The sequence below is a fragment of the Coturnix japonica genome, chromosome 6 (assembly GCF_001577835.2).
Source record: "Coturnix japonica isolate 7356 chromosome 6, Coturnix japonica 2.1, whole genome shotgun sequence".
Classification (NCBI taxonomy): Eukaryota; Metazoa; Chordata; class Aves; order Galliformes; family Phasianidae; genus Coturnix; species Coturnix japonica.
The window spans coordinates 19,403,053-19,429,425 of record NC_029521.1 but is presented as its reverse complement, the minus strand read 5'-3'; the positions used below and the strand labels follow the sequence as shown (position 1 = coordinate 19,429,425).

Genomic DNA, 26,373 nt, shown 5'->3' with positions numbered 1-26,373 from the left:
GATGTGGCCCAGGGGGTGACGGAGCCTGGGCGATCCCCCAGCGCCGAGCAGCCAGCAGCGCTGCTCCCGCTTTGTACGTGACATTAAAGAGGTAATGGGAAATCAATGGCAGCCTCTGCGGGGTCAGCGCTGCAGGAAGCGGGAGCTGTGCGCCCATCACCCACCGGCTCTCGGGCTCTTTGTCACCACGCTCCCGGCACGGCTCGTGGCGTTCCCCGCTCCCGGCAGCGGTGACGGTGCCCACGGCGGTGCTGCGCTGCGGGGGACGAGGGCTGCCGTCCCCGCGCCCACGGCTGCCAACCGCCCGCAGCTCCACGCGCTCCAGCCCCGACAGCCGCTCGGGGCGCGGGGCGGCGCCGCGTTGCGGGGCGGTGCGGTGCCGCACTACAGGTCCCGGCGTTCCCCGCGGCGGGACGGGGCGGGCTCGGTGCGGCGGAAGCGGCGGTGACAACGCGGAGCGGCGGGGGACCCGGCGCGGTGACCGGTAACGCCCCTCCCGCGACCCCCGCACGCCGCCCCGACCCCGGCAGGCGGGACCGAGCCGCGGTGCCGAGCAGCGTGGGGCCGGCGGTGCTTGTTGCGCGGCCGGGAAGGGGCAGAGCCGTCCGATCCGTGCGCCCCGCCCCGCCCCCGCTGTGCCGTGGTCCCCGCCCGGGTTCAGCGCCGGTTGCTGCTCGGCTCCGCGCCTCCTTTCCCCGTTTCTCGGCCCGGTTTCCCCCAGCCACATTCGCTTGGTGTTCCCAGGCTGCGTCTCACCCCGTTCCCTGCCCGTGTTTCTCGGATCCTTTGAGCGCTTTCCCTGCTCGCGATCGGTCGCAAATTTAATTACAGTTCACCGCTCCAATGAAAGTTTGCGAGCTGCTGTAAAACGATACCCCGATGTTCGCGTAAATTGTGTCTTGCCCGCCTTATCCCAAAGCTCTGCCCGGTAATTCTGCTGAAATAGCTTTGCTGGAAAGCCCACGGCCCCTGCACCCGCCGTTTGGGCACCAGGCACTGAAGCAGCTCCAGGGCTCCCGCCTGCAGCATTCCCATTCCTTTCTGCACAGACATCGGTGCCCTCTGCTTTGCCGCTGCTCTGACCCAATGCCACAAGCTGGGGTCAGCAGCGTGCCCAGGTGTCTGCTCTGAGCCGGGGCTGTTTCTGCTTCCTTGCAGCTGTTTTGGTGAGGCCTCTGCTTCATTTGCATTTTTTCTGGTTAAAAACAGTAATGTTGCCCTTTATTTTTGATCCGTCATTAATTTTCTCTCCCTCCCTGTTTATTAATAGCCCTCTTCCCTTTTGTGCTGAACCTGCCCTGCCGTATTCGCAGAGCCCTTTGCATTCCCCTCCGCCTGTAGCTCCATTTGCTGCTGTGCCGTCCCTTTTCTCCCTGCAGCTGTCGAGGGACGCTATCGTCCCATAAATCACCTCCTGTCTGCGGCGCTCCGAGTATCTCCTTGGAGCATCAGAAGCACGAGGCACGATTGAAATCTCCCTTTTCTCCGCATGTCTGCCAGCACACCGATGTCACCGCTCTGCTGTCCCCATGAGTGCTGTCCCCACTATTGAGCGTGTTGCTCCCCAAAGCAGGGCAGGGAGGTGGCAGTGGGGACAGCTGCGTGCCGTCCCCTCTCTTGGTGCCAGCACTGTGTGATAGCATTCTAATCGGGGCTGTTTAGAATCTCCTCGTGGCTGCATTTATTAGGATAGCAGTATATTTTTTTCCCCCAGCCTGCAGCAGGCTATAAAGAGTGACATTGCCAACGTGTGGTCCCATACGGGCGATGCCGCACCGCGGTGGCCAAGGTGTTGCCGTCCCCTGCTTGCTGTCAGGGCCGTAGGGTTACGTGCTCTATTGATGGCAGGATGGATCGAGTGGAATTAGAAACCTCGAAGGCTAAAAATACAGCGCCCTGCCAGGAAATGAGGCAGCCTGCAGGGAGGGCGCTGGGTGGCACTTCAACTTTTCCAGGAACTGGCACGCTGCACCGTGCCGTGTGCTTGCACTGAGACCTCAGAGCCTTGTGCCAGAGCGTGCTGCAGGGTGAGCTCTCAAAGTCTGGGAGCAGTGGGGATGCCCTGCTCTGTGCAAGGAGAGTGAGACCTGCAGCCTGCATGCAGGGAAGAAGTTGTGTGTTGGCACGGCTGCGCACGCAGAGGGTGCTCCCAGCACCGTCTGGCTGATGCAGCACCATCTGCTTTGGAGGGTGAGGCAAGGTGAATGGCAAACTTTCGAGGAGCCCATAAATTCCGTGTGCCTTGGAGGTGACTTGGGATGTGCACAGAGCATCCCAGCTGGCAGCATCTCAGCGCTGGAGATCCCCACTCCTGTGGAGGAGCTCTATGACACCTTGAGGATGGGCTGCACTCTGATACCTCCATCCATCTGCCTGTCTGGGAGAGGCAGGTTACACGGGCAGTCCCGGATCGGTAGGTCCAGCTTAGCGTCGGGCACTGCAGCCCACGAGGCTCCGTCACCTGCCCCCGAGGCTGTGTTTGGTGTGGTTGGCAGGGAGGGGATTGCAGCCTAATGTACCGGAGGTGCCGCGGAAATGAGAGCCTTGGATGGATTCCTGGCCCTATTGATCCGCCGGCAGTTTATGCATCCTGACATTCATAATCTCAGTAGGCTCTGATGTTCCAGATTAATGGGCCTAGGGGCTGTCCATCCGTCACTTCACATTAATTACTGAAGAGGTGTTTTTCCAGTGATTTACCTGACAGCGGCCCGTGATGAATACCCCTAAACAGAGTGGGCAGTGATTAATCACGGGGCCCCGGCCCGGCCCCACTCTGCCTTCCCCTCAGCCACAGCACAGACCCCCACACCATCCGTCTCCATAAATGCTGCTCGATGCATATTTATAGGGGCGCGGGGCCCGGCAGGCAGTGGCGTGCCTGGTTGTGCCAAAGATGATGAAAAATAAATCTCCACTGGGATGGGGCAGCCTGGCACAGCTGCAGCCCATTGCCAGGACATCCCGATTCTCATCACACTGGCACCATTGCGGTATGGGCACAGTGGTGGTAACACTTCTCTCCCTTTCAGGTGGTGGTGGCACAATGGAGGCAGAGGGCAGCCGGGCACGCCGCAGGAAGCCCGACATGGCCCTCTATGTGCCCAAAGCAAGGCGGGAGAGAGCGGCACAAGCGGTGGCTGCCAGCCACCAGGAGCCTGAGAAGCAGCACCCAGCAGCGGACATCCACAAGGGTGGCTCTGAGGGGCAGAGGCAAAGCCCCGGAGCCAGGACACACGTGGGCAGAGCGGCTAGCAAGGAGAGCAAGGCCGGAGCCAAGGAGCCACAGGCAGCCCCTGCTGGGGACAGACAGGCAGTGGGAGCATCACCAGATGTGCGGGAGCCAAGTCTGGAGCCAGCTGCTGCAGAGCCCTCAGGCAGAGCATCCCAGGATGCGGGGTCTGGGAAGCACAGCCATGGGGTGAGGACGATGCCAGATCCCCTGGGTGCTCATCCTGTGGCTGCCCCTGAGCATGGTGGAGATCCTGATGGTGTAACGGCAGCTGAGCTGAGCATGGTGCATCGGACAGAGCTGGGCAATGTGATGGAGCTTCTGGGGCACAGCTCCCTGGGTGCAGCTATGGAGTGCTCAGGGTGCACAGAACAGGGTGCCTTGCAGCAGGCAGGAGAGGGGAATGTGAGCAGCACACCCCAGCTCAGCTGGGAGAGTGTGAAAAGCCATGAGGAGGAGAGGGGGCATGACGAGTCTGTCCTTGCAGGGCAGAGTCAGGGCTGCTCCACTGACCCTGAGGAAGAGAGGCACAGAGGCAGCACTGCGGTTGCCCCAGAAGGATCTGCCTGTGTAGCTGAGACAGGGAACACGACAGTATTCCTGGACCAGAACATGGGCAGCACATCCCAGCTCCTGCCAGAGCATGTGGAGCAGCTGCTGCCCAGCAAGGAGCAGGCCACTGCTGGTGTTGGACATGATGGAGGGGAGGGTATTCTTGTGGCTGATGGGAGCAGTGAGCTGGGGGCCGGTGAGGAGATGAGCTGTGTGGGGGGGACAGAAAGTAGCTCCAGGGATGGAGATCCCCTGGACAGTCCCCAGCCCCTGAAACCCCTGGAGCTTCTGTGTCACAGCATGGAACAGCTCTCACCTGGATCATGTGCTGAGGAACCGACACGAGCAGATGAGGATGAAGGCTGTCAGCGGCAGCACCAGGAGGAAGAGGAGGATGAGGAAGGATGTCCCCATGGCAGCTCCCTAAAGCCGAGTCAGCCTAATGCCGGGACCCCGAGCAGCCCAGACGCTGCCGAGAGCTGGGATGCACTTTTCAATGACGATGGGGATTGCTTGGACCCGCGCCTGCTGGAGGAGGTATGTGTGTGGGGATGGCTCTGTCCTTGGGTTGTGTCCTGCTGGCATGTAGGGGTGGGATGTGTGGGGCGTAGGGGTCCCCATGGCCACCGAGGTAAGCCCCATGGTGCATGGCCTGTGTGTGTGCCATCACTTCCAGCTGTGCATGGCATGAGCAGTGCCATGAGGATGCTTCTGGGACCTGCCTGGTGCCAGCAAGGCTGGGGGAGCTCTTCCCCTTACCGGTATGTAAAGCGCAATCAGTAAAACGTGCTTGAGAGCCGTAAACTGCAACAGCACCCTCGTGAAAGCAGGGCCAGTAATAAAGAAACGGGCCGAGACGGATGGGCTCCCATTGAAATAGCAACGTGAAGTTTCCTGAAAACTACGGCTTCTTAATCAGCTGTGGCTCATTACCATCCCCTCCTGTAGGCGTGAGGTTGGATTTACTACAATGAACCGCACAGCACTGGGAGCCGTGCCGCTTCCCCGCCGCTCGCGAGGAAAAGTGTGTCTTTTTGCAGCCAGGCTGGAAATCCATTATTGCATTTTAAATCAGTGGCATAAAAATGGGTAATTTTCAGAGAGACGTTAATGCAGCTGGAGTAACAAACAGCGCTAATATTGTCTAAAACCAATGTCCAGCCGTGACAGAATGCAGGGTGTGAAGTGGCAGGCGGTGCCTGGTGGTAGTGTATGTGAGGAACTGGGGTCTCAGTGCCCCTCTTGAGTTCATCCCATGTCTGCTGAGCTGCTTGGGGCTGTGCGTGCTGCACGGTGCTCCTCTGTTCCTGCCTGCCATGTGGCTGAGAAGTGCTGCAGGTAATTCAGTGAGGGGCTCTGGAGCATCAATGTTGGATGCCCCATACAGGTGCTCTAAAAAAGGTTAGATTTCCACGAAGCTTCCCTGGATAGGTGAATAAGGACCTGAAAAGGGGATTTCTCAATGGGAAGTGGCCCTTTTCACCTTTCTACCCCTGTTCCTGGTGGATTCCCCACGCCTCTGTTCTGATGGGAGGCAGACGTGTCCGCTTGGGGAGATGAAGCTGTTGTTAATTAACAAAAAGGACGAAGAAATTAGTAGTGTTCTTTGTCATAACCGAATCCGTATGCGCTACGGAGAGCTGGCAGGGAGCGAGATTTATGACGTTCTGCAAGGAGAAGAGATTTCTGATAGCAGACGGCTCTTTAATCTAGCAAGAAAAAACATCCCCAGATCCACTGGCTGCCAGCTGAAGCCAGACAGATTCAGACTGGAAATCAGTGGAGGGTAATTAACCATGGGAATGATTTCCTTGCGGCCATGGTGGGTGCTGCTTGCAAGGGACGGCACTGACATCAGTCCTCACACTGGTGGTGGTGACACATGTGCTCCAATCCTCATCACACTCAGTGGTTTGTAAAGGTCATGGGCTCCACTCACCAGCCCCATGCCCCCTCGGGCATTGCACAGACTCCCTTCTGCCTGGGGCCATGTGGGGTGCCAGACCCCAGTGAGTGTGTGCTGCTGCCTGGGGTGGGGGATGGTCCTGGGTGGTGCTGGGCTGCCCCGCCAGCTCTGTAACTCAGCTCTCCCTGCCGTCCTCGCTTGCACATGAATCCATCTTCTCCATAAAATGGTTGGAACGAGCACTTTTTATTGACTGAGCTGGCTGGGATTTATGGGCTCTAACCTTCCAGCCGTGGTGTGCTCAGCTACGATCACTTGGGGGATCAGGCTGGGGACCTGGCTGAGTTATGTGCCCGCAGCCCCACACCTTGCAGCACAGTATGTTTGGGAATCCCATTGGCACCGGTGCTGCTGGCGGCTGTGTGCCCCCCTATGTTGTGATGTTGGCAGGGGGAGACTGACACCCATATTTTAAACTGAAGGGTGAAAAATTGGAGAGGTAGGAAAGAGCTACAGCCGTCATGTTTTAGGGCTGTGGGAAATGCCTGACTGTGAGATGCTCAGTGAGCACAGCCTGTTTGGTTTGTCAAGGGGCAGGTTGGGAAGTGACTTGATTACTGCAAGTAGTGCTGTCACAGGGACCAGGGACTCTTCCATACGGCAGAGGCAGAGTGAGAACCGACAGCTGGAAACCAAAGCCAGACAGATTCAAATTAGAAATAAGGCATCCATTTTTAGCAGCACAGGTGCTGAACTGGTGGAACTGGCTTGTTGGGGAGCAATGGCTTTTTCGTTGCAGTGTCTGGAACAGGATGGTGACTTGCTGGGCTCCTGCAGGGCAGGCAGACATGCAGCTTCCCCCTGGTCTTGCAGTGCTCAGGTGGATTTTGGGTACCCTGCACCCTGCCAGTGCATGTCCGTGTCTCACTGGAATGCTTGAAATAGGAAAAGAGCAATGGGAAAATATGTGAGCCCTGGTCGATATCTCCCAATACCCACTGCCATTAATCTAGTGGAGCACCAGTGTGCAGCACCGGGGCAGGACATCCCCAAGGGAGCCCCTGGGATTTATGGGCTCCCCTCACTGGGTGGGGGTTGCTCAGCACCATCTCTGTCCCCGCAGCTCTCAGGGGGCCCAGAGCGCCAGCAGAGCCTGCAGGAGCCCCGCTTCGACTACTACGGGGCTCAGCCGGCTGCTCCAGACCTCAGTGATGACGAGCTGCCCCACGTCATTGAGATCTATGACTTCCCCCCGGATTTCCGCACTGAGGACTTGCTGCGCATCTTCTGCAGCTATCAGTGAGTGCACAGCAATGCACGATGCCACGGTGCTGTGCACAGTGCCATGGTGCTGTGCTGACCCTCCATCTCTCCATCAGGAAAAAGGGCTTTGACATCAAGTGGGTGGATGATACGCACGCTCTGGGGATCTTCTCCAGTCCCATCACAGGTACTGTGAGCATCCTGTGGGGTATGCAGTGGGTGGGCAGGGGACATCATGTGTGTGCATCCCTTGGCTGCATGGCTGCTCTCTCTGCAGCGCGTGATGCCCTCAGCACCAAGCACCTGATGGTGAAGACTCGCCCGCTATCCCAGGGCACGCGGGCAGCTAAAGCCAAAGCGAGGGCGTATGCTGGTGAGTGGGGGCACTATGGGAAGACTCAGCACCACAGGCAGCCCAGTACCCTGGCACCTCAACTGGTGCCGTGCCTGCCTCCCACTGGGGTCCCCATGCTGACACCTTCACTCCACTCCCCCAGACTTTCTGCAGCCAGCCAAGGAACGGCCCGAAACGTCAGCTGCACTGGCACGGCGCCTGGTCATTGGTGCCCTGGGGGTGCGCAGCAGCCAGACCCCTGCCCAGCGGGATGCTGAGCGCAAGAAGCTGCAGGAGGCACGGGGTGAGCATTCATCTGAGACTGTGGGGCTGGGGGAAATGGGGGTTTGGGATTTACCCTTTTTTCCCCACAGAGAGGAAGCGCCTGGAGAACAAACAGCGGGAGGATGCCTGGGAAGGCCGGGAGTGAATGTCCCGCAGTGGGATGGTGCTGGTGATGCTGCCAGGGGTACCCGCACCTGGGGATGGAGCTGGTGCTACTGCCGCCCTGGTGCTACTGCTGCCCTGTAGGCTCTGTGCCAGGTGGAGCAGGCTCACAGGAAAGAGGCAAGGGCACAGCTGCAGGGTGCTTGAGGGCCAGCTGGGGACATGCCATGGTGTCCCAAGGCTGTCCCCAGGGCTGTGGTGGCACATGCCATGTGGGTCAGCCACAGACACCCTGAGCATTGTGAGTGAGAATGTCCTTTATTTTGCTAATAAATACAATTTATTTTGCTTTGCCTTGCCTCTGAAGGGGAGATGCAGTACTGTAGGATGCAGAGATTGTCCTGCTGGCTGAGAGCATTGCCTCCAGCTGCAGTGCTTGTTCATGCATGTGGGGTGCCTCGGGGGTGTGCATGCTGTGCCCAGCTCCAAGGCAGGGGTTTCCCCTCCAGGGTGGGCTGGGCAGGATGGCCTGGGGAAGGGCTGGAATGTGCTGGCAGAGGGACCCTGTTTACATCTGCCACCTCGAACAGCGCAATCCTTGTCTGGCTTTGGGAAGGGCCGGCCCTGAGCCGGCTCTGGGCTGTGATGTGGGCTGCGCTCCCCACCCGGGGGCTTCCTGCCCTGCCCCCGGGAGCGGTGTGGGCAGCTGGCAGCTGCCTTTCCCCCAGGTCTTCAGAGCTCTCTGTATCACTTCACCACCCCAAACCCACCCGTACGTCCCCTGCAGAGCACAGAGCCTGTCCTGCCACCTCAGAACTGTTAGGGCCATTGTTTGTGGGGCTCTCATGCCCTCAGCAGTAAGTGTGGAGCAGTGCCAGGTGTCAACTCCACCTTGCCCTGGCCACCCCCTGTCCCCTGGCTGTCCCCAGTGCAGTGGCAGAGGAACTGGTCATGACCCTGCTCTGCGGCTGCTGGCCCCACTGCCAGCTGGTCTCTGTCTCAGCCAGGTGGCCCAGACAGCGGAAAGTTTCAGGGTGAGAGGATGCTCTCACATGGAAAGCATCTTTCCGCTGTCCGGCAGTGAGCAGGGGGGTTTGGCACAATGAGCCTCCATCAGCACGCGCCTTGCCACGGGCTGTGCTTGAGGCTACCGTCCCGTGGCCTATCCACGTGCTGGGGCCAGCACGTGGAGACTGGTCCTGGCTGCACGGGGTGAGGCAGGGGATGGAAGCCCTATCTATGTCCTGCATCGGTGCATGGGGGTGGGAATGGGATGCAGGCAGGAGAGGGTGGCAGCACCTGGTGGCTTGTCGGATGGAATTCTCATTTATTGCCTTTAAAAGGGGAAAGAAACAGAGCAGGGGCATGTTGTTCTCTGTGTCCCCACCCTGTCCCCGTGAGCAAGGGCTACCAGTGGCAAAGCTGCTCCATCCCTGCTCTAGGGATGCAGGGAGCTGCCAGGAACAGCCTGGGAAAGCCCAGCATGGGCTGCACTGTGGCGGCTGGGGGCTGGCTGCCGGCCCGCTTTGCCGCAGAGCTGGCTGCCCTGCTGTGTGCATAGGGTCAGCCGGGTCAGGGACAAAGTGCCCCAGCCTGTGGGTAGGCCAGGAGCCAGGGCTGCCTGGCACCAACCCCACAGGGCTGCATAGGAACTGGGCCGGGGGGGCAGTGAAGTACTCCATATCACCACACAGCACCCTTGTCCCATTGCACAGCACCTTTATTGAAGACATAACTGGTGCATGGGCGGCGGTGCATGGGTGGCAGTGCCTGGGGCCAGGCAGGCTGAGGTAGTTGTCCGGTGGGGGCACCAGAGCACTGGAGCTGGGGTCCCCCCGGCAGCATGGGGCTTGGCCCCTGCACCAGCCATGATGCTCATCTCCATCCTCCATGGTAGCAGAAATAAATAGGGCAGGCATCAAGTCCCTGAGCTCAGGCAGGTGCTGCTGCAGCCAGGGCAGGGGCTGGGGTGCCCATGAGTGTGGGGTGAGACGGAGTCTTACACCAGGTTGTTGGCCAGGCGCTCACGCCGCTCCATCTCACTCACCACGTCAGCACCATAGGCATCACCTGAGGAGAGTGGAGGTGTTGGTGGGGTCAGGACATGTGGCACCCTTTGTGCAGTCACCCCCTTTGCCCCCATCCTCCTTACTTGTGTGACAGCCATGCATCCAGACGCGCTGCCCATCGTACTTGCACTGGCACCGCAGCACATTGTTGGAGAAATCTGACTCAGCCACTTCGTGCTTGGGGTTCACCACCACCTGAAGAGGGCAATGGGCACGGGGCTGGGGGCACTTTGCCTGCTGCACTGCACCTCTGAGGGGATGCCAGCAGTGCTAAAGGTGCCCAGCCCTCCTCTCCCAGCATGGGGTCCCTCCATGCCCATACCTGGAAGGTGTAGCTGCCTGGTGGCACATCGGTGATGTCAATCCACTGGCAGTCAATGTCGTGCCGGTAGGTGTCCCAGCAGCCCACACTCACCCCCTGCTCCCCAAAGTTGGCGCAGGCAAAGCGACGCTGCAGCCCTGGGGACATGGGGGAGACATAAGGGATGGCGGGGCTGGGGGTGCTCTGCCCCAGTGCTGGTGCCACCTACCCTCAGGGCAGTTGGTGTCCTCCAGGCAGAAGCTGGCTTTGTGGCCCTCAGCCACCTTGGTGCCATTGAGAGTCAGGATGTCGTAGTGGGTGAAGACCTCCATGCTGTGGTAGTGCCTGTGGGGACAGGGGGTGAATGGGGCCAGGGCAGGACGGGCAGCACCTAGAGGAGAGCAGCTCCGTGCAAATTACAGCCTTGTGTCCAAATAAAGCCCTAATGACAGTGCTGTCTCGGACGCTGCTAATTACTCCGGGCGGGACAGTTTCTGCCAAGGGTGGGGGCTGTGTAGGAGAGACACAGCCAAGGGGGACGGAGCTGCTTGGCTCCCCTGGTGCCCAGCCTGGCTCTGGGACATGGGAGACTCACCGGTGGCATTGGTGCCAGGTCCAGGCATGCCGTCCCATCCGGGGTCGGAAATCAGCTCTGCCCAGGTTGTGGATCTGGGAGGAGAAGCGGAGCAGGCGGCGGTGGCCGTAGGGCCACTGCATGGTGTCAGCAGAGCGGGACAGGCAGCGCTCCTCATGGGCGCAGTACAGCAGCCCCAATGGACGATCCTCTAGGTAAGCTGTCTCCTGCACCAGCTGGGCGTTCATCACCAGGTCCGGGGCATCTGGCACAAAGGAAACAGAGCCAGTGGCCTCCACACTGCCACCCATTGCTCTGTGCAGATCTGTGTCCCACCAGGAGGATGGGCATCCCTGGGTACTCACGGGTGGTACAACTGACCCCTGCCGAGAAGCGTCCCCCACCACTGGGGCAGTGCACGGGGCCGTGGCGCTGGCACTGCTGCAGGGCCAGCTCTGTGCCTGTGCAGTGCACCCCACTCATCAGCACCTGCGAGGCATCAGGGCTGCCTGCCCAATACCAGGTCTCCTGGCAGAGGGAGATACAATGCTCAGATCAGTCCTCATCTGACCCACCAGCTCCTAGTACCACTACCAGTACTGCCAGGGCTTAAACCCATGTGCCCCAGGGCTGTCTTGTATGCCAACACATCCCAGCACACTCATGATACTCACCTGTAGGGCATGGCTGGCAAAGCCCAACCCCAGCTGCCTGCAGACCACCATGGCTTCGTTGAGCCCCCACTGAGCTCCACACACCGCGCCCCACTGCAGCCTGCCCTGCACTGGTACCAGCACCTCCACAACACCCTCCTCAGGGCTGCGGCCCCCAGCCAGGCGCACCTGTGTGCAGAGAAGGGCTAGGACAGTGCTGCTGTGGGGCAGGAAGCCCTGTGCATCCTTCATCCCACACAACCACTTTCAGCATGTCCTGCACACCCCACATCAGTGTGGCTTAAGTTGCTCTACTTGTCCCCATCCTCTTGGGCTGCTCCATCCATAGGAGGAAGGGAGCTAAGGCCTCTGCATGGAGAGGATGTGCAACAGGGCCCTTTATGGAGGGGCTGTGCAATTGGGTTCTGTGTGGAGGAGCTGTGCAATGGAGCAGGGGCTCACCTGGCTCTGGAAGTCCATATGGGGCACGTGGCAGCGGACAGCCGCGTCGTCCTCATGGCGGCACCCACTCTGCTCACCGTCCTGGAAGTGGCACTCACCCAGGGAGCGCTCATGGCCGATGCAGCGCACCTCACTCATGTGGATTGGCCCCAGGCCTGGAGCAGAGGGAGCACTCCTGCCTGTCTGCCCACTCTGGATCCCCTTGCACACAGCCAGACTGGGGGACAGAAGTGGCTGGGGAAGGGGGTCCCTGCCCTTCATCCACCTCACCTTGACCCATCTGTGCTCCCAGCAGCGCCTGCTTGGCCGTGCCATAACCCAGCTGCCGACACACCACGCTGGCTGCTGCCAGGTCCCAGCGCCGGCCACACACGGTGCCCCACTGCCCATGGCGCAGCACCTCCACCCGGCCCTCACCAGCGTGAGCACCTGCTCGCAGGCGCACGGGAAGACCCTGGCACAAGGAGCAAGCACACTCAGTGGGAGCTGCCTGGGTGCCTGCCTTGGGATTTGGGCACTGGGCCGTGCCACAGCTCACCTTTCCTAGAGAGGCTTTGCGGGGAGGTTTCTCGCCCCTGTTCTTCTTCTGCTGGAAGGCAGGGCCAGGCACACAGCTGACAACTGCATGCATGCCGCGGGGACAGGCGTGCTGTCTGGGGGCTGGGGGAGCCAGCTGCGTGGGGCAGTGTGACAGGTGGGGCTCTGTGCCCTGGCACTCCACACGGTGCACCCAGAAACTGCTCTTCTGGCTCAGGTTCCTCAGGCTGCCAGAGAAGAGCAGCAGGAAGAGGTGTAAGTCTTTTCTGGTGGAGGGCTCCCATGCTGGTGCCCCCTGACCAGGGCTGAGTCCTACCTGGAGCTGGGGTCCTTCAGCTTCATGTTCCAGAGCTTCCTGCAAGGACAAGAGCCAGGAGGTTTGGAGGCTCAGCACTGCTGTGCCCCTATCCCTGCCTCCCCTGGCACACCACTGTATGTTGGGGTTCTCTTCTCAGTGACAATATTGTGCCAAATCTGGCTGTGCTGCATACCCAGGCAGGATGACAAGACGCCTGGCACCAGCAGGGGCTCATTATAGGCTGTATTTATAGCCCAGCACAAGACTCAGCTTTCCTGTGCCTGCACCCATCCTGCAGTCCCTGACTGCTGCTGAACCCAAGCTGAAGCCCCAAAGAAGGGGACACAGGCATGGACACGTGCCCCATGCCCCTAGATACAATTGCTTCCCTCCACTAGAAGGCTCTCTCCACCGTGCCCCAAATCCCCATGGCGCATCCATCCATCCCTTCCCCATGGCACATCCATACATCCCTACCTGTAGAAGGTGGTGTCGACACGCTTCTCGCGGGGGAAGCCCAGTGTCCCACACACTACACGGCTGTTATTCTGGGTCCAGCCAGCATCACACACCTGCCTCCAGCGCCCATTGTACTTCACCTCCACCGCTCCTTCCATCACTGGCATGCTCAGCTTAGCCCGTGCCAGGATGGGTTTGATCCGCACCTCCTCCAAGCTCAGCCCTGGCCCCTGCAGGATGGCCACAGTAATGAGCACACCCTTGACCCCCAACCACCTCAATGGATGAACAGCCCCTACTCACCTCTCCCAGTGCAGCAGGGGCAGATATCAAATTAGAGTCACCGTGTAGACGCTGCCCTGAGCACACCACACCGGCATCCTCACCATGGTGGCAGTCACTCGTGCCCCAGCCATTGTGGGCACAATCAGCCAGGGAGACCTCATTGCCCCCACACTGCACATTGTCTAACCAGATGGGACCTGGGGGGATGGAGAACTAGGGGTCACTATGAAGCATCATCACCCTAGACCCAGTGGGTGCCCCCATGCCATCCCCTCCCACAGCACCCTGTGCAGGTTTCCCCCAGCAGCTGCCATCCATTCAGCCCCCCTCCCACCCCAGCTGCCCCCTACCTTCCCCCTGGCCGTAAGTAGCACTGTGGGTCCAGGTGATGGCTGCAGTGTAGCCCAGCTGCCGGCAGGCGACGGTGGCCACGTGGAAGTCGAAGCCATCGTCACACACGGTGCCCCAGCGGCCCTGGTACAGCACCTCCAGACGACCCTCCCCGGCCGGTCCCCGGGGCCCTGCCAGCCGCAGCTGCACCTCTTGCGGCTCCTGTGTGCTGGGAGCCGCCTGGCACAGCACCAGCACCAGTGGGAGCAGGATGGGTTTCAGACCGGCCAGCATCACCATTGCAGCTCTGAGGTGGGATGCCTGGGGACAGCCCGACACTGAGACCCCAGGGAACACAGTGCGGGGGCACAGCCCTCCCATAGCTCACAGCATGATGATGATGGAGCAGCATCGTGCCTCCTTGCACAGCAGTAACATCCCTGTCCCTGCCCTGTACACAGCTTGCAGGGTTCCCTCCCTGGGGCTCGGTTCCATATCCACATGCTGTGCACAGCCCCTGCCCCACAGTCAGTGGGAGGACAGCAGCTCTAAGTGCTGCCCTTACTGCTTCATGCCTATTCTCTTGGCTGTGTGGGGATCCCACAGAACCCCTTTGTCCTCCACTTGAAACCCATCACTTCTTCCCTCCTGCATGCAGCCCCCATCTCCAACCCTTTCCCCCTGCATGCCTACCGGCAGCACTGGGAGATGCTTCACTTACCCCACCTCCACCCGAAATACCTCAGCCCCTGGCACTCACTCTGGCTGTCGGTGAGGGGACGCGGTGCTGACTCCAGCCTCCCTCCAGCAGCTCTCCTGCAGCCGAGCACCGCCTGCTGCTGCTTTTATGGTGAGGCCGCCCCGGGTGGGGGCCCACGCAGCCCAGCCCAGCCCAGCCCAGCCCAGCCCCCCCAACCCCCGCCACACGAGGCTCAGAGCCCAGCCCTGCACCCTGCCCAGCCAGAGCCTTGCTCTGAGGCAAAGCAGCTTATGGAGGGTCAGAGTGTGGGATGATGAGCCCGCTGCCCCCCACCCCAAGAATGAAGGCAGGACCTTCGGATGGGGCTGTTTCCCACTCAGCATTCACAGCACCATGGGGAAGGTCCTCAGCCAGGCAGAACATGGGGCTGATGGATACATCACCCCCAAAAGACCCCCTCCCATGCTGGGTGCTGCAATGGTGCCAGAACTTGGGGTGCATAGAGAGCACCAGTGGGCTGTGGGGGTCCCCACGGGCTGCCTCCCCTGATTGGATGTGCAGACAGGGGATGCCCCCCCCACCCCCCTCCCTCCAGTTTGCCCTGGGAGCGACCGCAGGATGGGGCCAACAGCGGTCCCCGGAGCAACCCAGTGTGGGATGGGGATAAACAGGAAGCGCCGTGCCCTGGTGGTGGCCACCGGCCGGCCAGGAATGTGCCAGTGGCCACCGGGCTGTTTGTTTGGAGTGAAAGCAGCCGGTTCCTGCCGGGAGGAGCCAGGAACAACACGGCTGGGAATAGCCCGTGAGCTCATTGCCACGTCCTGACAGAGCCAGCAGCACCCCGGCACCCCACATCCCCACACATGACACCATCTCATCATCTCTCCCATGGCTGCGGCCACGCTCTGATGCTCGGTGTGAGCACGGCACACCAGGGTGTCCCCCCTCGTTGTCACCCCTGGGTTGCAGCGGGCACCAACACCTGCAGCCCCGTGCAGCCAGTGACTGCGGCAGCTAAAAATAGGGCTCTGCAGCAGGGCAGCCCCGTGCGGGAAGCTGTGGGCAGCGGGGCGGGTGTGCGGGGCTATTCTCAGAGGAGTGCGGGACTATTCCTGGCCGGTCAATATTGATTCAGGCGGTTCAGGTGCAGCAGCGCAGCCCGGAAACGCCGTATTTAGGGCTCAGCGGGAGGAGAGACCTGGAGCTGAATCGAGAGCATTGTCCTCAGGAGGAAGAGGGCAGGGAGAGGATGTGAGCTCTGTCATTGCTGTGCATGGCTCTCAGCAGCAGCACGGGGCAGGATGCTGGGAGTACGGCACACCCCAGCAAGGGGCTGGCTGTCCCCATTCACTGCTCAGTGACACATCTGTGCCCTACATAAGCAGACACAGTGTGGGCAGCCCCGTGCAGCCCGTGCTGGGGGGGACATAGGATGTGCTCTGCACTCAGGCCACAGGGTATCACAGCCTAAAGCACACAAGGAGCTGCACAAAAGGCTGAAAAACCACAGAGAGAGTGTTATAAATGCAAAGTCTGTGGCTGGGTTTATTTCTGTGTGTGTCACAGCACTGGGACAGTTGACACCTCTTGGGACACTGCACCAGCCTGCACTGCCCTATTCACAGGGGATGCTACCTGACACGCTTGGCTTGCAGCATGGCTGGGAAGCCAGGACCACTGGAAACAACTGCAGCCACACGCCTGTGCAGGTGAATTCAGTTTCACTGCCGCCACCGCAGGCGCCTGAAATCCCTGAGGACCACCTGGGCTGCATTGCGACCCGCTGCACCCATCACACCTCCTCCTGAAAAGCAGCAGGAATGGGGTCTGTGCCTGTCTATGTAGCCCTATCCTCCTCCTGCAGCCCCATTCTCAGCCATGCTTACCGGGGTGGGCTCCACTCCCACACAGGTATAAGCCTGGGACCGGGGTCTGGTATGTTGAGTAGGATGGCGCTGGCCGGGTGAAGTAGAGCTGGTCCAGAGACATCCCTCCATGAAAGATGTTCTGCAAAGAGAGCCCTTGTGTGTGCAGTGTTCCCTCCCCAGCTGGCACAGGAATGTTGCTCAGAGCCCAGCACACTGTCACCCACCCCACCAGGCAGCCCGAAGATCCTCTCCAGGTCAGGTGGTGTCAGGATGTCCCTGCCGATGACAGATGCCTTGAAGCCTGGGGCATAGGCTTCAATGCAGTCGAACACTAAGGAGGAATGGAGGCATTGGTGACTCTTCCCATAAGCAGGGACTGGTACACCAGGCATTACCCTGCTCCATTCATGCTTTACACACCTGTGTCTGCATAAGCATTTCGAGTCTTCTCATCCCAGAGCTGCCCACCCGCCAACTCATATGGGGTGTACTGGGTGAAGAGGGACACAACGTGGCAGCCAGGAGGAGCCAGCCCTGGGTCCAGAGCTGAAGGGATGCACAGCTCAATCATGGGCCTGGGGGAGTGAGACATGGCCACAAAACATCCCCCTGGCACCACCAGGGTAGTGGGCAGGGGGGTGAGGTGAGCACCTCCTACCTGCTGGAGGGGTGCCCATGGGCAGCCTCGGTGTAGGCCTGGTGCAGAAGGTGTGTGTTCTCACAGTTGAGGTGGATGGAGCAGCAGTGATGGGGTAAAGGTCGGCTGTCGTGGGTGTTGGGGGCAGCAAGGAAGCTAGGCAGCTGGTCCACTGCCACTTGGATGGGGACAATGGGGTGTGTAAGTGTTTCAAGCATGCCTGTCCAAGCATGGTGAGGGTGGCCCCTTGTCCCTACCATTGATTTTGGTGACAGGGGAGCGTGTGTCAAGCTGCTGGATCCGCCGCACAAAGTCCTCTGGCAGCTGCTCCTGGGATGGAGAGGGCACTGTGGTAATGGGGTGACCCAGCTGGGGCCTGACCCTGTGCTAAGTGCTATGGTGGCCTCATACCTTGGGAGTGAGCTCCAGGAAGGTGATCTGGGGGGAGGCGTTGGACAACACCACTTTACTCCTCACCTCCGTCCCGTCCTGCAGCACGATGCCCTGTGCCTGCCCATCAGTTCCCAGCAGCACACGGCACACAGCCTGGGCAGAGGAGAGGGCACCTCACCCAGTTCATCCCTACAGCCAGCAGCAGACATCCTACAGCACACACTAAGCCCAGAAACCCCATACCTTCTCCGTAAAGATGTGGGCTCCACGGGTGGCTGCTGCACGGGCGATGGATTGGGACAGGGCCCCCATGCCCCCAGCCACGTAGCCCCAGGCACCACGCTGCCCCTCCAGCTCACCCATGACATGGTGCAGCAGCACATACCTGTGGGTCAGCCAAGGGGATGAGGTCTGTCCCCTGCACGTGTCCCCCACGGCAAGGATGCCCTTATGAGAGCTCCAGCAGCCAGCACACAGTCACAAGACCCAGGGAAGGGATGGGACCCTCACCCGCTACCTGGGGTGTGGGGGCTGCTCATGGCCCCAATCACTGCATCTGTTGCCAGAGTGGCCTTCAAGGGCTCTGACTCAAACCAGTGATCCAGGATCTGGTCCAGGAGACAAGGAGAGGTTCAGGGGTGAGCTGTGTTTGGGACCCCGTGAGCATGCAGGGAGGGTGCCACTGCTTCTAGCACTCACCTTGGAGATTGGGGCTGTCAGTACCTCATAGAAGTGGGGCAGCTGCCGTCCCACTGCCAGCCCTGTCAGAAAAGACAGCTCTGGGACCTGCATGGCTGCACCAGGACGTGGCCACCAGTGCCCAGGGTGGGCCAGCCACCATCACCATGAGGATCCCCATGTCTCCACACACCTGTCTGCAGCAGGGGCCACAGGGCACGGAGCCTCTGCAGCAGGGAGCCCTGCCCTAGGGCAGCTGTATCTGCAGGGGGGGCATCCAGCAGTGGGTTGATGGCAGACACCAAGCACCCCATGAATGCCTCATACTTAGGGTAAGCCTGAATGGAGACAGAGGATGGCCAGAAGAGGATATCCCACCATGAGCATCCCTACTGCTCTGATGGGCAGTGGGGCTCCTAGGCCAGGTGTTGCCCCTGTACCTGAGCATCCTTCTGGGAGAACTGGGCGATCTGCTGCTGGGTTTGAGCCATGTCGTGCCCCATCAGCAGGGAGCGGGGTGGGCTCCTGTCCTCCAGCAGTGGGGTGAAGGAGTAAGGGTCCCGTGGCAGCACCCTCAGGCCATGCCGCTGCAAGGCATGGGGTCAGGATGGAAACTGCAGGGATGGCTGGACAGCAGACTAGCCCAGCCAGCACACCAGGAAGGCAGCAGTACCTGCAGCTCCAGCTCTGCATAGATCTGCGGACGTAGCAGACTGAGCAGGTAGGAAGCCCGGGAGAACTTAAAGCCTGGAGAACATGGTGTGGTGAGCAACGCATGGGGTAGGTAGTGGGCAGGGGGATAAGGGGCATATGGGGTACCTGGCACAATCTCCTCAGTGACAGCTGCACCACCCAGCACATGGCGTTTTTCCAGCACGGCCGTGCGCAGCCCTGCCTGCTGCAGGTAGGCAGCCTGCAGGGAGCATGTGTCACACTATGGGGACTACCTTGCCAGGGAAGTCCCTGCTTCCCAAACCTCAATAGGGCCCCCATTCCCAGTGCTTGCTGCAGACCGTCCTCCCAATGCCCCCCACTGGGGATGGAGGTGAGAGCTCTGCTATCGGTACTCACTGCCACCAGCCCGTTGTGCCCTGCAAGGAGAGAGGGGGGTGAGCCAGGGCAGCCTCATGGCACCCTGCCAGGCATGGCTGCAGAGCACCCAAATAGCTGAACTCTGGACATGAAGATGCAGGCATCAGCAAACACCCTCTCCTCTACATTCCTGGACCCCAACACACCCCAGCTCTGCTCAGCTCCCCACGCCAGCAGCACACCAGGGAGCTGTAACTCATGCCCATCCATGCACAACTGGAGGCTGCCCCACCCGCACCAGCTCCTGGCCCTGCATTACCTGCTCCGATCACCACGGCATCATACTCTCGTTGCAGCTTTTCAGTGGTCCTGCTATGAGCCAGGCGCTGGCCCCACAGCCTGTGGGCAGCACAGCCTGCACCCAGGCCAGCACAGAGCCCGGCCGACATCTCCACACTGTGCTGGTAGCTCCTGGACTTTGCTTTCATGGCAGTGCTTCTCATGGGATTTCCGGGCATGGGGTGGGGGCAGGGGGCCCAGGGCAGGGGACGCCTTGGCAAGGGACTGGACACTGTCTCATGGCTTGTGGGATGGCTGGGCAGGACACAGAGCCTGCAGCTGAACCTGAGCCAGCCTTTGCCTGGGGCACTCAGAGTGGTTGGGGAGCAGATGGGCACAGCCCCACGGTCATTCTGCCTGATGCTTGCAGCCTAGGGAGCACACATGGATCCAGAGCAACCGTCTGGGCGGGCGGCCACCAAGTGCTGCAGGGAAGGGGAATGCAGCCCCTCCATAGCAGCTGGGAAAGGGACAGCCTGGGGCTGGGCTTGGCTTGGCCCCAGAGCTTTGCTCAGCAGGAAAAATTCCTGCCCAGCAGCACAGGGCAAAGGCCCTGCCACGGTCCAGCACCCTCCAAAACACAGTGCTCAGCCTCAGCTGTGCAGGACAGCCGGAACCCCTGGAACAGAGGGAGTTCAGAGTGCTTGCACATGCACTGACAGCAGATGTGTCTGGAGGACACATGAACTGCCTCAGCTGCACCACGTGCTGGTGCTCAGCTCAGTACCAACGTGCCCAGAAGCTGCACATGGGCTGGGGGTGCACAGGATGTACCCCAGCTCCCCACGCTTGAGGACCTCAAACCCGCAGCCCTGTGTTTAGGGGTGCAGATGGGGAGCATGAGGTGCAGTTCGCAGTGCAGACTGGCTATGATGTTTTGTTCTCTGGCCAAAGCCAGGCGGCGAGGCCAAGCCAACACCATAAATCCAGCTTTGGAAATGCACTTTTCAACAAGCCTGTGATTTGCCAAAAAGCTCTCAGCCCCACTCCCAGCCTTTCCCAGGAGGCTGCTGGGTGCTCGCCAAGAGGGAGAGGGGGAGAAGCAGGCAGTGCAAGCCCTGACCCGGTTGCATGACAGCAAGGCTGCACGTGGCTGCCTCTAAGCACAGCCCAGTACACGCGCACCCCCTGAAGAAGCAGCACGAGGAACACCCACACCCGCTTTAATCCCAGTCCCAGCTCAGAGCAGGGGAATGCGGGAGGGCTCCCAGAGGCGCTGGGCCAAGTTGCAGGCCTGCTGGACCACCAGCTCCGACGGGATGATGCCCAGGTGCACAGTCAGCAGCTCGTAGCACTTCACCATGTCCGTCTGCTGGTTCTTGCTGTAGTAACGCAGCAGCTTCCTAGGAAGAAAAAGCAGGGATAATTCTGCAGGGTATAGTGCTGGCTGTGCCCCTTTGGAACCAAATTCCCCTAGGAAGCCTCTGGCAAGGACATCCATCCCTGCTGGCCCATGATCACAGCACCAGGCTGGGGACACAGGCTGTGCTGTCCAGATGGCACTGGTCCTCCACTGGTGCCACTCTGCTGCCCTTAGTGCCCCTATGCACACCAATGTGCATGGGATGCCCATTTCAGCACGTTCCCTGTCACCTCTGCCCAATAACAGGGCTGAGGACTGCTCACCTGTAGTAGTCCCCTGCCAGCATCCCGATAGGCGCAGAGTCATCAGAGAGAACCGGCACCTCCATCACCTCCAGTTTATAGCCCTGAGGATGGATGACAGCAGAGAGCAGTTGTACCAGGGAGGGGAGGAACAAGGAGCCCCGTGGTGTGGGCAGAGGGGCTCAGCCCACGTACCAGCTCATTCTCAAACCAGAGGAAGTAGGAGCAGCAGTAGTCACCATCCTGCAGCATGAGGGTCGTGTAGCCCTTCTGCAGGTACCGCCGGGCCAGTGCGATCAGGGACCACACCTAAGGGAAGGGGAACACTCCACACCTGAACACAAACCTCCATCCACTGCCCCCTCCCATGGTCGCAGCACAGCCCTCAGCACCCAGACCCGGCCCAGGCACTGCAGGACCACTACCTTGTTCCTGACGAACTCAGCGAGTGGCCCCTTGCCCAGCTCTGAGCTGGACTTCTCTGTCACGCTGAGCGATGGTGCCATCATCTGCCCAGCCGTGCGGTCAACATAGATGAAGTGCACCAGGCCAGGAAAGTCCTCCAGGTATGTGGGGCTAGTTAAGGGTGTTCAATCACTTTGGTACCCCATGGAAACCTCCCTCTCCTCTACCTCCCATCCCACCCTGGCCACAGGGATGGATATGACACCATGGTGATGTTGCGCCTGCTCTTCACCAACAGGAAGTCTCTCCAGTCCAGAAGCTTCTCCCTGCAGGCAGAGGTGCAGTTAGCAGCAATGAGGATCCCAGCTGCAGGCAGTCCCCGCACCCCTCAGCCTCACCTCATCAGCTTCTGGGCTCGGTCCCGCAGGCCTTGGGACAGGCTATGGCTGGTGGGGGTGAGGAAGAGCTGGCGATATACAGAGCAGAGCTGTCGCTTCACAGTGCCCAGCGCATGCAGCAGCCTAAATAGGAGGTGGGGGGGGATCCAGCTTTAGGGGTCCGTATTCAGGCACAGCAAGGACCCCATACTGGCCAACCCATACTCACTCCAAGGTGCTCCCAGTCTCACTCCGAGAGAATATCTTGTTCTTGAATTCCACCCAGGCGTTCTGTAACTAGAGATGGGGCTCAGCATCCCAGCTACAGCAATAGTGGGATGAGGTCCATGCATTCCCACACTCACCTGCATGTCCTGCCCACTCAGCTTCTTCACAAACTTATCCATGCGCTGCCGCAGCTCAGCCAGAAAGGGGTGGGCACGGGATGCCCCCACCTCCTGCCCCTCTTCCAGCTTCTTCTCCAGCACCAGGAACCCATCCAGCAGTTGGTGCAAGGTGACAGCCACGTGGCTCGTGGGGCCCTGCCATGGAGCAGGGACACAGGTCAGGTAGGAGTTAGCCCAGCCTTGTTCCCCTCGCCTTAAAGCTCACCTTGGTCAGGAGAATGAGGGAGATGCCAGGCCACAGCGGGAGACAGTGCATGGTGTGTGGCAGCAAGAGGCAGCTGCCGTCCCGCAGGTTGGCCTCCAGGAAGATCCTCCTGGGGTTCGAAGCTTCTGGGAGCAGAGGGCTCAATGTCTGGAGCAGGTCCTCTGCCATCTGGGCAGAGAGGAGAGATGCTCAGCCCCTGCATCAACCGAGGGACGTGGTGATGGAACCAATGTCCTGAAAGCTGCAAGTACCCCGCAAGAACAGTAGGCAGAAAGGAGGCTGCTTGCAGACAGCAAACACCTTCTGCAGAGACCAGCAAATGCTTGTAGAGCAGTGCAGGGAAGAAAGCAGCCCGGAAACCCTGAGGCAGCAGAGGGAGACAGCAGACTGCTTTGAGAGAACCTCAACCTTCTGCCACAGACACTGAAGGGGATGCTGCAAGCAGTACCCCAAAGTTGTCTCAGTGTCATGCACAACACAGGGTATGTGCCCCATGCCTCCACAGGCTGGGACACTCGTAGCCATGGCACAGCAAGGGAGAAGTAGTGAGGACCAGAGACAAAGTGCATCAGAACAGGCTGGGAAGGCACAGATACAGGTGGAATCATGTCGCCCATGCTCACCTGGACATCTGCAGCATCTGCATCCCCATCACCCACCAGCTCAAGGCTCTCTGACCAGCTCTCACTGCCTGCAGGAATGCAGTAGATCTGTTCTACCTGCTGGTCCCCCATGCAGCCCCAAACCTCCTGTGGAGCAGGGCAGCCCAGGGCACTGCCAAACCTGGCACTCACCTGTGCTCTGCCTGCCTGGTGAGGGCTCAGGTGTGTAGTAGACTTCAGGTGCAGAGAGATCATCAGTGTCCTGTTAGCAGGGAGGGCTGGTTCAGCTGTGCTATGGCTGCAGGGCAGCACCACCAGCATCCCATGCTGCAGCTCCCTAAGGCTACCACCCACTCTCACCTGATCATCTGACTCTTTCTCTGTAGCTCCGTGGGAGCCAGGGTTGCTCACAGGGATGCTCTCACTTCTCTTGGGTCCTTGCGGCAACAACTTCCCTGCTGCAGGCTTTTGAGATGAAAGACAAAAATCAAAGCCTGACCCACAAGATATTACCCTCCAGGGGCACCCCAGCCCACTTCCCCCACACCTGTGGGCCGAGCTCCTCCTCAGCGCTCTGGCTGGGATACAGGTCCTGCACCAGGAGGATGAGGGTGAGCAGGTCAGTAGGGCGGACAGAGCTGGCATTGCGGCTGTGGGATGGAGAACAGAGGGGTCAAGTGGAAGGGCCAGCAGCTGTTCTTGGAAGGGTGTCGGAGCCAGGGCCAGGCGCACCTGGAGTAGAAGGCCAGCAGCTTGGTGTGCACCAGGAGGAAGGCATGTCCCACCTCATCCCCACCACGCTCGGGGCTGGAGTTGATATGCTGCACCACCTGCCTCTCCAGGAACTCGATGCACTGCTCACACAGCTGAGGGTGGATCAGCCTCTCCACCGCCTGTGGTGTGGGTTGGGACGAGGCTGCTGAGCCAGGCAGACCCAATCGCACAGTGCCAGGGCAGGGCTGGGCTGCTTCCTGCATCGCAGCCTGGGGGCTGCTCAAAGATCTCCACCAGGAGCCCTTCTCCAGGATGCAGCATCACCCACCAGCATCATGGAATAAGCCCTGGGATGTGCTCAGCAGGTCCCAAGGAACGTTACCTCCACGGCAAAGCTCTGGTCCTCCTCCCGCAGGTGGATGTATGTCTCCAGCAGCCCCCTCAACAGGCTCCAGATGCGCTCCCGCCGCTCTGAATCTGCTGGCCGCAGCCTGCAATGGACACAGAATGTGAGCCACGGATGAGATGTCCGATATGGATGGGCAACCCAAACCCCCACAGCACCCCAGCAAAGAGAAAGGAGGTGGGAGTCTCACTGAAAGGGGGCACCAACTATGGGACGTGCTCCCACCCTCCCATTTTGGCAGCTCCCCCAGCACCCCTGTACCCCAGCCCGTGCCGGTTGGTGCTCCCTGCTCACTCCTTGCGGATGAGGTGGGCATCGAGCGTGACGAGGCCGCAGTGAACCTCCACCAGGCGCCGCAGCACGAAGAGCGACCTGCGCAGGTCGTCCTCGCTCTCCGTCCCGTCGCCGTTCACCGCGATGTACAAGCAATCCCCGAACTGCAACCGGCAGCGGGGTCAGGACACTGGCTCGGCCGACCCCCCGTCTCTCCGCACCCGGCCCTACCATGTGCAGGACGTAGAGGTGCCGCCCGCCTTCAGCCCTGAAGCAGGTGTAGGTGTCCGACAGCTTCTCCAGCAGCGCGGTGCAGGAGATGATGAGGGGCGCGAGCAGCGTGTTCAGGCTGTCCTCCAGCGCCGGGCCCTGGGGCACGCACCCGGGTCAGCGTCCCCCGGACCCCGTAAGCCGCCCCGCACCCCGCCCGCCCCGTCCGGTCCCGTCTGATCCCACCTGCGCGGCGGTGGCGGCGGACGGCCGCAGCCGGCGGAGGAAGGCGGCATCGGCCCAGTAGAAGAGCAGCTCGGCCGCGGTGCTGGAAATGAGCACGCACCGCATAGCCCGGCCCGGCCCGGACCCGGGACTCCGCTGCTCCGCCCGCCCCGCGCCGCTTCCTGCTCCGCCGCGCGTGACCGCCGCGCCCACGCGCGCAGCGCCTCCGGTGGCCCGGCGCGGCCCTGCAGCGCGCACCCGGCAGTGGGGTGCCCCGCTCCGGTCGCGCTTCGATTCCCGTCTCGGCCCCGGCTCCGGTGCCGCCCCGCGGCGAACAGAAGAGGTGGACGCGGTGGGCAGCGCAGCTTTATTAGCCCTCACGCTCCGTCGCGGTGCGTCCCGTCCGCTGCAGCCCGCACCCCCCGCTCCCGCAGCCTGAGCCGCCTCGCACGGCGCGGAGCTCCCCGTCGTCGCGGGCCTCATTAACTTAATTACCAACATTTACAGCCGTGGCCCCGCCCGCGCGGCTCCCCCCGTCCCACGGCGTCCGGGCCGCGCTCGCAGCGGCAGCAGAGGGAGCTGCTTCCATGCGCGCTGCGAGCTCCCCGCACGCGGGGCGGGCCGGCCCCGACCCTCCCGGTGGAGCCCCGCGGCTCGGCCGTCAGTGCGCGGGGCGGAGCGGGCACGGGTGGGGGAGAAGGTGCCGGGCCGGAGGGCGCCCGGGCGGCGGGGAGGAGGTGCGGTGCGATGCGATGCGGTGCGATGCGGTGCCCGCGCCGTGCTGCCGAGGAGCAGCGCGTCCCGGGGAGCGAGCGGTGGGTCCGTTGCGGGCCGCGGGCTATCGGTAGCGGCAGGCCAACGCGTTCACGTTCTTCACCACGTAGAAGCTCATGGTCAGCGGGGGGATGACCAGCGTGCGGCCGGCCCGCAGCGGCCGGGGCTTTAGCTCGGGGAGGGTCCCGTCGTCCACCATGGCCAGAGGCTGCCCGTTGAGCTGCACCGACCTGCGGGAGCAGAACAGGGTCAGGGCGCCGCGCCGAGGACGGCGTGGTCCCCAGCGGGAACCCCGCGCTTACTTGGAGTGCAGCCCATCTTTGCCATAGGGCTGCAGCAGGTACTGGTGGACGATCTTATCCCGCAGCGTCCCCGCCAACTTGATTTTCTTCCGGGAGCGATGCAGGTTGATGATGTACAAGGTGATGGAGCCCCGCACATAGTTGTGGCTGCAAAGGGGAGAGCGGGGGCTGAGGGGGTGTGTTGGCATCTGTCCCGAGAACATCACGCCGGGTAAAGGGCCTGGGGTGTGTGTGCAGTCATCCGGGTTGGACATCACCCTCCGCAGGGAGATGTCACTTCCCCATCGTGACAGCTTCCCAACTTCCCTCACCCTCCTTGGCCAGGAGTGGCACTGCACGAGGGCATCCCTGCAGCTGGGGGCAACCCCCCCCAGGACCTTGCAACGAGGAGGCTGAGAACTGAGGGAGCTCAGTACGTGAGTGGCGTCTGCCCCACCACCACCCTGGGCACCCAACTGACAGCTCCAGACACTGCTCCTCTGTCCCTGCTTAAACAGACAGCCCCAAACAAAGGCTATAAAGCACTTTGCACCTGTCAGTTACTGGACAAGGTTTCCTACCGAGCTGGAGGCATGTTGA

At 61.0% G+C, this 26,373-nt stretch overlaps 5 protein-coding genes across 19 annotated transcripts in view; 1 reads left to right on the top strand and 4 right to left on the bottom strand.

Annotated features, from left to right (window-relative positions):
* The first annotated feature begins 428 nt into the window (after window positions 1-428).
* Window positions 429-8,028, top strand: R3HCC1L (R3H domain and coiled-coil containing 1 like). The gene is made up of 7 exons (XM_015867277.2): window positions 429-484; window positions 3,033-4,321; window positions 6,814-6,989; window positions 7,070-7,140; window positions 7,231-7,326; window positions 7,451-7,591; window positions 7,662-8,028. Exons 2-7 carry the CDS (start codon window positions 3,047-3,049, stop codon window positions 7,715-7,717), a joined length of 1,815 nt encoding a protein of 604 aa, XP_015722763.1. The 5' UTR covers window positions 429-484; window positions 3,033-3,046; the 3' UTR covers window positions 7,718-8,028.
* Window positions 8,029-9,376: 1,348 nt separating this feature from the next.
* LOXL4 (lysyl oxidase like 4) lies at window positions 9,377-14,490 on the bottom strand. The gene is made up of 14 exons (XM_032445491.1): window positions 13,663-14,490; window positions 13,331-13,509; window positions 13,046-13,257; window positions 12,587-12,625; window positions 12,272-12,497; window positions 12,004-12,187; window positions 11,734-11,888; window positions 11,293-11,460; window positions 10,984-11,146; window positions 10,640-10,883; window positions 10,274-10,389; window positions 10,066-10,202; window positions 9,827-9,938; window positions 9,377-9,744 (listed from the first exon to the last, which is right to left on the bottom strand). The coding sequence occupies exons 1-14, from the start codon at window positions 14,021-14,023 to the stop codon at window positions 9,674-9,676; spliced, it is 2,367 nt and encodes a 788-aa protein (XP_032301382.1). The 5' UTR covers window positions 14,024-14,490; the 3' UTR covers window positions 9,377-9,673.
* A 1,373-nt stretch (window positions 14,491-15,863) lies between these two features.
* PYROXD2 (pyridine nucleotide-disulphide oxidoreductase domain 2) lies at window positions 15,864-20,112 on the bottom strand. Of its 2 annotated transcripts, none has more exons than XM_032445577.1 (16): window positions 19,270-20,112; window positions 18,990-19,009; window positions 18,738-18,831; window positions 18,592-18,665; window positions 18,359-18,505; window positions 18,112-18,256; window positions 17,940-18,001; window positions 17,751-17,848; window positions 17,484-17,625; window positions 17,259-17,393; window positions 17,105-17,177; window positions 16,869-17,025; window positions 16,631-16,785; window positions 16,435-16,541; window positions 16,229-16,349; window positions 15,864-16,146 (listed from the first exon to the last, which is right to left on the bottom strand). In XM_032445577.1, exons 1-16 carry the CDS (start codon window positions 19,466-19,468, stop codon window positions 16,064-16,066), a joined length of 1,812 nt encoding a protein of 603 aa, XP_032301468.1. In that variant the 5' UTR covers window positions 19,469-20,112; the 3' UTR covers window positions 15,864-16,063. The 2 variants fall into 2 exon arrangements, with proteins under 2 accessions (XP_032301468.1, XP_032301469.1); XM_032445578.1 differs by having other exon boundaries at window positions 16,631-16,756; window positions 16,869-16,973.
* A 102-nt stretch (window positions 20,113-20,214) lies between these two features.
* HPS1 (HPS1 biogenesis of lysosomal organelles complex 3 subunit 1) lies at window positions 20,215-24,909 on the bottom strand. Of its 5 annotated transcripts, none has more exons than XM_015867080.2 (18): window positions 24,740-24,909; window positions 24,515-24,652; window positions 24,305-24,447; window positions 23,987-24,095; window positions 23,623-23,783; window positions 23,438-23,540; window positions 23,251-23,355; window positions 23,083-23,155; window positions 22,912-22,979; window positions 22,289-22,456; window positions 22,042-22,218; window positions 21,906-21,973; window positions 21,698-21,820; window positions 21,560-21,625; window positions 21,320-21,464; window positions 21,090-21,203; window positions 20,916-20,998; window positions 20,215-20,632 (listed from the first exon to the last, which is right to left on the bottom strand). In XM_015867080.2, the coding sequence occupies exons 1-18, from the start codon at window positions 24,842-24,844 to the stop codon at window positions 20,470-20,472; spliced, it is 2,112 nt and encodes a 703-aa protein (XP_015722566.1). In that variant the 5' UTR covers window positions 24,845-24,909; the 3' UTR covers window positions 20,215-20,469. The 5 variants fall into 5 exon arrangements, 3 of the variants coding, with proteins under 3 accessions (XP_015722566.1, XP_015722567.1, XP_015722568.1); XM_015867081.1 differs by having other exon boundaries at window positions 23,083-23,152; window positions 24,740-24,866; XR_004307820.1 differs by lacking the exons at window positions 20,215-20,632; window positions 20,916-20,998; window positions 21,090-21,203; ... (1 more) ...; window positions 21,560-21,625; window positions 21,698-21,820 and having other exon boundaries at window positions 22,289-22,529.
* A 161-nt stretch (window positions 24,910-25,070) lies between these two features.
* HPSE2 (heparanase 2 (inactive)) overlaps window positions 25,071-26,373 on the bottom strand; it is an 84,445-nt gene continuing 83,142 nt past the window's right edge. For 8 of the 10 annotated variants that reach the window (XM_032445574.1, XM_015867084.2, XM_032445575.1 and 5 more), the window contains 2 exons: window positions 25,795-25,941; window positions 25,071-25,722 (listed from right to left, as the gene is read on the bottom strand). In XM_032445574.1, coding sequence (XP_032301465.1) covers window positions 25,557-25,722; window positions 25,795-25,941 — 313 coding nt within the window. In that variant the 3' untranslated portion in view covers window positions 25,071-25,556. Of the gene's footprint in view, window positions 25,723-25,790; window positions 25,942-26,373 lie in introns of all 10 variants that reach the window. The other 2 variants (XM_015867097.2, XM_015867095.2) reach the window with 2 other exon arrangements.